The following is an 8,461-nucleotide window of genomic DNA, read 5'->3' as shown; positions in this document are numbered from 1 at the left end:
ACCTCAATCCAATTGAGAATCTGTGGTATGACTTAAAGATTGCCGTACACCAGCGGAACCCATCCAACTTGAAGGAGCTGGAGCAGTTTTGCCTTGAAGAATGGCCAAAAATCCCAGTGGCTAGATGTGCCAAGCTTACAGAGACATACCCCAAGAGACTTGCAGCTGTAATTGCTGCAAAAGGTGGCTCTACAAAGTTTTGACCTTGCATGCTCAAGTTTTCAGTTTTTTGTATTATTTCTTGTTTGTTTCACCCAAAAAAATATTTTGCATCTTCAAAGTGGTATGCATGTTGTGTAAATCAAACAATACAAACCCCCCCAAAATCAATTTTAATTGCAGGTTGTAAGGCAACAAAATAGGAAAAATGCCAAGGGGGTGAATACTTTCGCAAGCCACTGTATATCCCGCTTAAGGTCTTATTCGGGATAAGCTGTTTACATGCACCTTTTATATCCAGCTCATGAGTATCCCTGTAGCCATGAATAAACAGAATATTTTAAGTTCATATGGGTTAAATGGAATAGTAACTGAAATGTGGACACTGACTGTAGGTAGGCCTATAACCTCTCACATGTAGTAATATAATATAAACTCTTGCAGAACTATGGATTTCTTGCAGTAAAATGATACAACAAATGTTAATTTTGTCTTGGGAACAGGAATGGAGAAATATGATTTATTTATTTCAGCATCTCTTGAGAAAATGTGAATGCGCATGTAATGTGTTATCTTTGACACTATTATGCAAGCAGACAGTATTTCAACCACAAAAATATGCACCCAAGAGGAACTGAATGAAGTCTAATCAGAAACGTGTTTTATTGTTGTCTCAGCTTTTTATTTCCTTAAAACCAGTCAAACTGATGACATTTTTACATTTTGTACAGGACCAATCTGTCCACTGTTTTGGAGTTATTGCATTTTATCCACGGTCCCTAAGCGAAACAGACACCTTTACCATTGTTAACTTGATTACTAATGCATTCATTCTATCGATGTAAGACATTATTCTGGTGAGAACTACTTTATAGTCTTCTGGGGCAACAAGTTATGACAGAAGAGAAGCTGCATGTATCTAACTATAGTTGACAAACAAATAGCCTACCAAATGTCAGAAATTATAATATGGACTACCAAATGTTGTAAATTATAAGCAGAAACTTGTCTAAATTAGAGGTTAAAGTACCCAGTAGGCCCCGCTACAAGGTCCAGTACAGAGTATCAGCAAAATAAATTATTATGGAATTATGGTGGATCAAACTGCGCAGGTAGCCAACTTTTTTTATTAATTTTTTTATTTAACCTTTATTTAACCAGGTAGGCCAGTTGAGAACAAGTTCTCATTTACAACTGCGACCTGGCCAAGATAAAGCAAAGCAGTGCGATAAAAACAACAACAACACAGAGTTACACATGGTATAAACAAAAACATACAGTCAATAACACAATAGAAATCTATATACAGTGTGTGCAAATGTAGTAAGTTATGGAGGTAAGGCAATAAATAGGCCATAGTGCAAAATAATGTAACGACCCGGTATTGTGTTCTGTGTTCGTGGGTGTGTTATCGTTCTCATGGGTGCTAGCAGGGGTTAAATATGCCAGGACAGATGGAAAGGTTGGGGGGTATGATGGGTAATCCCGCGGGGTTTTGGAATGCTTAAATAGGGTTTACGGTCTCATCTCTCTCTCTTCTGTTTTGGGACCCTTGACTTGACATGTTATATTTGTGTATGTTCGAGGTTTAGCGGCGTGGGCTGTGGCCTGAACAATAGCTCATTCAGGAATAAACCTGTGTTCTGCCTGTACACCTGGTGCCCGTCTCTCTTTTACTTTATGACCCAGCTGGGTCATTACAATAATTACAATTTAGTATTTTTGAAGTGATTTGTTTGACATCACACAACACCCATGATATGCGAAACTAAGCCTGCGCAGACCGCGAAAAACAACAGTAGAGGCAAAGATTCTTATAACTAAACCTCATTGTTCTATCTGTGGTAAACCGGATAAGATGGTTACATGCCACGGTATCCGTCTAAGGATATCCCAGGCATCTTATCCGTGTTTCTCATAACTGGGATACAAACTTTTTAGGGTTATTGTAAACGGGATATGATGTTAATATGAGAACTCAAAAACAGAATACTTCAGTACCCGAATAATAACGGGATATTGGTGTGCATGTATTCGTGGTCAGTGACTTCTCTAACCTCAAACCGCAGGCTGGTCTGGTTGGTCTGTTTCACAAGCGTTCCTGGAAGTCTCGCGATGTTGCGCCTCGGTTTAAAAACTGTGTTTATATCTTGAACGTAACCCTGCCTACGACCGGAAATGATGTAAAACGAATGAGTCACATTTTGTTGCGAAAACAGCAGTCTCCATGTCAGAGAGTTTGGTTTTGAAGTATTTCTTGATATTTTGGTCAATTTTCACTAAATAATTGACGATACTCATGTTTATCTATGACGTATCTCAGTAAAGCAAGGATTTAATCTGTCCGCTAATCTACAAAAGATTAGCCACTGTAGCTAGCCAGCTAAGGTTAGCTAATTTAGCTAACAAATTGAATGTAAAAAGGACCTGCGTCTTCCGTTTGTAATCAAGCTAGTGCAGAGGACTATGGCGTGCACTTTGGAAAAGGTTCTTGGCGATGCTCGCACGCTGCTTGAGAGGCTCAAAGAGCACGACACAGCGGCGGAAGGATTGATCGAGCAGTCTGGAGCGCTCAGCCAGAAGGTTCAGGGCATGAGAGAGGTGGGGAATGCAATTCCAGACAAGGTAAATTAGGTTGCTGCTATCTTTCGAGCTTGCTGAATACGTATCTAGTATTTTTTTTAAATGGCATATAGATGAGAGCCTTGGATTTATCTGACTCTGTTCACTGTTCCCGTAGTACATGGAGGAAAGTTCTGAGATACAGGAGTTGTCAAAATACAAGCCTCACGTCCTGTTAACGCAAGAGAATACCCAAATAAAGGAACTACAGCAAGAAAACCGAGGCAAGACACAAATCATGTTTTACTCACTGTAATATTTTATTCTACCTTACTTTGTCTCAGTCAAATACGTCATTCGGTGTCATAAATGTTTGCAGCACGACAAGAACAACATAATCAGTTAATTTATTACACCAATGTAGGTGTCACATTTGAGGCACAGATATGACAGGTAATGTGTTTTATCTCCACAGAACTGTGGCTGTCTTTGGAGGAGCACCAGTATGCTCTAGAATTGATCATGGGTAGATACCGCAAGCAAATGCTACAGCTTATGATGGAAAAGAAGGAGCTGGACACAAAGCCTGTTCTTAGCCTTCATGAGGACCATGCCAAGGTACACACCCTTTCTGTCTACTCAAAATGAATGTAATAACATTAAACTTTATTTGACATGGACTCTGCTTTTCTCATGTGATAAATGTATTAGCTATGTGTCATGTTTTATTTGATTGAATTTGGATTATCATGAAGGAAGTGCAAAGCCAACTGGAGCGGATATGCGAGATGGGTCAGGTGATGAGAAGAGCTGTTCAGGTGGACGACCAACACTACTGCTCTGTGCGAGAGAGGCTGGCCCAACTAGAGGTAAAAAATAATGTTAAATCAAGCAAATTACAATTTTATTATCGAAGACTGACTCTGGTCAGGGTAAATAAAGAAATAAAAATACTATTTATCAACCCATGACCAATATTCTAATGCATTTAGATTGAAAACAAGGAGCTGCGAGATCTACTGACCATTAGTAAGAGTTCTGTGAGGCCACAGAAGGAAGACTCCAGCCAACCAGTGACAAACGAAGAAGGCCAACCGGGGTCCAATCAGTGATGGAATCCATAGAGAAAATCTCAATGGCATACTCCTCGTCTCCTCTCTCCTCGTCTCCTTCTCAAAACACATTGGATGAGAAAGCCAGAGGTCCCGCCCCTCTGACGTTCTCCTCCAATGGGTTGAGGAGAGAGGACAGGAGGAGTATGCAATTGAAAACTTCCCATAAAGAGGAGTTTGGATTGTGCATGGGGAAGAACAGTTCCCCAGGGGCACAAGACAGGGTTGATAACATTTTCATCTCCAGTCACCCCTTCCCTTTAAGACAAAGTCCATGTTTTGTGTTGTTAGTTACCATTTAATAGATATCTCCAAATGTGCTCCTGCTGCCCAATGAAGCACTGTAAAGGCACAGAGATGAGAGAATACTGTTTATTGTCAGGAAAGATTAGCTCCTGTACAACAGTTTTAATATAGAGGGTGAACTTTTGTATTGGCCAAAGAGAATCACATTAGCTTTTTATGGAACTCTGTTCAAATGTACTTGCAGCATTGTAGAAATAATCATATGTGGTCAATTCACGGGAAACCAAATGCCAACTCTCCCCACATGGTTTAGCAGATGTTGTGCTGTCAAAATGCAAGCCTTAATGTTTATTGCCATGGGCCTGATCTGACCTCTTATCTCCAAATGTTTCAAATCAAATTTTATTTATCACGTGCTTACTTACGAGCCATTAACCAACAATGCAGAGTTTAAAAAAAAGTAAGAAATTAAGTCAATCAATTTTCAGTCTGACTTGCTTGTAGCAGATTAAGTTTGTATCTGTATGTAATTATCTGCTACTTTAGAACTATTTGAAATATTTTGTCAATGTCTGTAATTCATGCGTAAAAATATTATGAATGTCTGGTATAATACTTACATATTGAGTCCGTGTGTGAGTGTAACATGTTCTAGACTTTAGCATTTGACCATAACTTTGATTTGAGGCTCTCTTTTTTTTATTCTTTACAATCCAACAGCTTGACGGACTGTTGTCAAATTGTATATGACATTGTCATCTCAGGAAAACTGTCTTGTCATTATTGCAAAAGTGAGCTGTAATTTCTTCAATGCTTTGATGAGTGAATTTATGAATTTGATGTGTGAAATAAATAGTAATCAAATGCCTCATTATACAGATATGGTAGTTTTTTATTTTTTATTTTTTACAGCAAAAGGAAATGCTGACATTGCAAGATATGGAGCACCTGCTTGATGGATAGATTTTGTGAAAATGTCCCTTTACTCAGGATGACGAAAATGATATTTGAATGTCCCAATTCAATCAAAAGTGTGATTGCGGCCCTCAATTCTGGGCTCTCGCTAGATGGAGACATTACATAGCTTTTCGGTCTTTGTCTTCAATTAAAACGAGCTATCGCGAGATTTAGATTACGGCTCCAGAATCCAGGGATTGCGTTTGACATTTTTATCAAGAAAAAAAGTTAATAATGTCTGAAAAAGAGTTGGGGAAAAAGCTTTGCAGATAGCGCCATCAAACTTGGTAAATAACCCCATTTGTTCCAGAACGTTAGCTACAGTATGCTTTGGCAAATAATAAAAGCACGAGCATGTCTGGATTAGCTGGCTAGTTATCTAGCTGTCACTTACTGCTAGCTAGGTCTGCTAAGGATGAGTACAGTGGTAGCCAATGATTTATATATACATCATTCAATGATTTATATATACATCATTGGTAGTAGCTAACTAGCTGGCTAGCCAGCCAGCCTATTGTCATCATATAGCTATTATAGTAACACAGTAATTTACGCTCACTGTCAGTCCATATGACTACATATAGCTAGTATGCAGGATGTGCATAACCATATATTTTGCTAGCAGTAGACATCTCATGACATGTCTCACTATATTGCTGCTACCTACCTGTCAGTGTCAGTCCAAAAGGGTGTTGGGCTGCATAAGAGTAGCCTAATATTTCCTGTGCTGGAGTGAGATTTGCTATGAAAATTGTATTGTTCCCTGGCACAACCCCTAGATGGGGGTCTGAAAATGTTACTGTTTTAAAGCTCATTTTCTGTAATTCTACGTATTTTTACATGGTTTACGCCTATGATCTGAATACAGGTCAGGTGTATTCAGGATGATTTGAACATTAAATGAACACTCACAATTTGATAACTTTGTTACTTTTAGATTTTTGGGGGATGAAATTTAAAGTAAGCACACATTTATTTATTTTACATAATTTTTAGGTTGTTTGACACTTTATTCAGACAGTAATGAAATGAGATGGGGACACACGCAAATGGGAGAAACAGTGGGCAGGTTGGAAGCAGGGATTGATTCCTGTTCTGAGGTGGAAAGTTGTATTTGACAGGTGTTGGGGAGTGTTACCACTACACCAAGGCTCTGCACAGGAAATACTAATATTAATGGTTGATGGCAGTGGGTAACCAAATCATAGATTGCAGTCTCCTTGTCCATAGATTGTTTTCAAGGTAAGGACACAAACCTTTTGCAATTTGGGTGAACTCTTTAAAATAGGTCTGGAAGAAAATCCTGCTTGCCCTGATCTATGAAAAATGTATGCACTCACTAACTGTAAGTCGCTCTGGATAAGAGCGTCTGCTAAATGACTAAAATGTAAAATAATGTATGTTTCCCAAGTGCTGGGTGTTTGAAAATGTTCTTCTTCTAACAATTAATTTCTCAAAATCACCCAACCTTCAAGAAAAATGGAATGAATATCAATATTCAGGTAGTTTATACAAATAAATACATTTTAATAAAGTGATAATGCCCGAGAAGCTGGTGTTTGGAGGATATATTGGCACGGGTGTTGTTCTCTCGGGCCGGCAAATTGTGCCAATATATCCTCCAAACACCGGCTTCGAGGGCATTAACACTTTTATACAACGTGTTACCAACATATTCAAAATACGGATTTACATATTTTAATTAAAAACATTATTTTGATGAATTTATTCATACTATTTCATCCCACAAAATATAGTCCCAACACAAATCTAGGGTTGCTACCCAAGTCGGCTGGTCGTTTGTTCTATTGGTTCGGTTGCCAGAGACGCGACCCAGTCGTTAAGTATTTTTCTTCTGTATCTATGGACACAGTCATTCGTTCGTTGTAAATGTTCTATTGCCATACTGCCTGACAACGTTCTTATCCCTTGCTTGCTAGCTAGCCAACTACGGCTAACTTACAGTCACGCCAAACAGTGCAGCCAGAATAACAACAAAGTAGCTGCATTTGTTTAAGCTTGTTTTCCAGTTACATTTATTTGGATACATCCATAACAATGAGTTAATGATGTGCGATTTCACCTGGCATATAAAAAGTGCTCCCTCGTCAGTAAGGCTGTAATGTAATTTTTTTTTGAAAAAGTCCAGGGCTCTGAATACTTTCCGAATGCACTGTATATATCCATAAAAATTATGCTGATTCATGATTTCGACTGGCGGAGAAAAGCTGCCTGCCTGTCTGTCTCATCCCGAGACTCCCGACACGTTCATTACTATGGGCCAGCTGGAGATAGAATATTAATATTGAAACAATGTTGCAAATGTCGGAGAGACAGACAGCAAGGTTGATACAAATCTTCGCTGTTGAAAACTAAATGTTAGTCCAAAATAAATGTGAGATAATGTCTAGATGCTTTTTATAGTGGAGATCAAATGTACAAATTGACTGGCTGGGCTGATGAGACAGTGGATTGCGCAGTCAGATGGAACAGAGTAAATATACATTTTAATGTAATAGATTTAGCCAGTCGTAACTTGTGGAATAGACACCGGCTGGAATGTGGTTTTAACCAATCAGCATTCAGGATTAAACCCACCCGTTGTATAATTACAGTATCTCACAAAAGTGAGTACGCTCCTTACATTTTTGTAAATATTTGAGTATATCTTTTCATGTGACAACACTGAAGAAATGACACTTTGCTACAATGTAAAGTAGTGAGTGTACAGCTTGTATAACAGTGTAAATTTGCTGTCCCCTCAAAATAACTCAACACACCGCCATTAATGTCTAAACCGCTGGCAACAAAAGTGAGTACAGCCCTAAGTGAAAATGTCCAAATTGGGCCCAATTAGCCATTTTCCCTCCTCGGTGTCATGTGACTCGTTAGTGTTACAAGGTCTCAGGTGTGAATGGGGAGTAGGTGTGTTAAATTTGGTGTCATCGCTCTCACACTCCCTCATACTGGTCACTGGAAGTTCAACATGGCACCTCATGGCAAAGAACTCTCTGAGAATCTGAAAAAAAGAATTGTTGCTCTACATAAAGATGGCCTGGGCTATAAGAAGATTGCCAAGACCCTGAAACTGAGCTGCAGCACGGTGGCCAAGACCATACAGCGGTTTAACAGGACAGGTTCCACTTAGAACAGGCCTCGCCATGGTCGACCAAAGAAGTTGAGTACACGTGTTCAGCGTCATATCCAGAGTTTGTCTTTGGGAAATAGACATATGAGTGCTGCCAGTATTGCTGCAGAGGTTGAAGGGGTGGGGGGGTCAGCCTGTCAGTGCTCAGACCATACGCCGCACTGCATCAAATTGGTCTGCATGTCTGTCGTCCCAGAAGGAAGCCTCTTCTAAAGATGATGCACAAGAAAGCCCGCAAACAGTTTGCTGAAGACAAGCAGACTAAGGACATGGATTA

At 39.3% G+C, this 8,461-nt stretch overlaps 1 protein-coding gene across 1 annotated transcript; it reads left to right on the top strand.

Moving 5' to 3' along the window:
- The first annotated feature begins 1,833 nt into the window (after window positions 1–1,833).
- sike1 (suppressor of IKBKE 1) lies at window positions 1,834–4,955 on the top strand. The gene is made up of 5 exons (XM_041845121.2): window positions 1,834–2,784; window positions 2,900–3,005; window positions 3,197–3,339; window positions 3,477–3,590; window positions 3,714–4,955. Exons 1-5 carry the CDS (start codon window positions 2,626–2,628, stop codon window positions 3,831–3,833), a joined length of 642 nt encoding a protein of 213 aa, XP_041701055.1. The 5' UTR covers window positions 1,834–2,625; the 3' UTR covers window positions 3,834–4,955.
- Window positions 4,956–8,461: the final 3,506 nt, after the last annotated feature.

The sequence above is a fragment of the Coregonus clupeaformis genome, chromosome 24 (assembly GCF_020615455.1).
Source record: "Coregonus clupeaformis isolate EN_2021a chromosome 24, ASM2061545v1, whole genome shotgun sequence".
NCBI lineage: Eukaryota > Metazoa > Chordata > Actinopteri > Salmoniformes > Salmonidae > Coregonus > Coregonus clupeaformis.
This window is presented reverse-complemented; position numbering and strand designations above follow the sequence as displayed.

Excerpts from the sequence above, each read along its gene's own strand:
- sike1 (XM_041845121.2), top strand. The coding sequence starts at position 2,626 with ATGGCGTGCACTTTGGAAAAGGTTCTTGGCGATGCTCGCACGCTGCTT. Across the intron at positions 3,006-3,196 it reads ACTACAGCAAGAAAACCGAG|AACTGTGGCTGTCTTTGGAG; the intron begins GCAAGACACAAA and ends TTATCTCCACAG. Across the intron at positions 3,340-3,476 it reads TTCATGAGGACCATGCCAAG|GAAGTGCAAAGCCAACTGGA; the intron begins GTACACACCCTT and ends ATTATCATGAAG.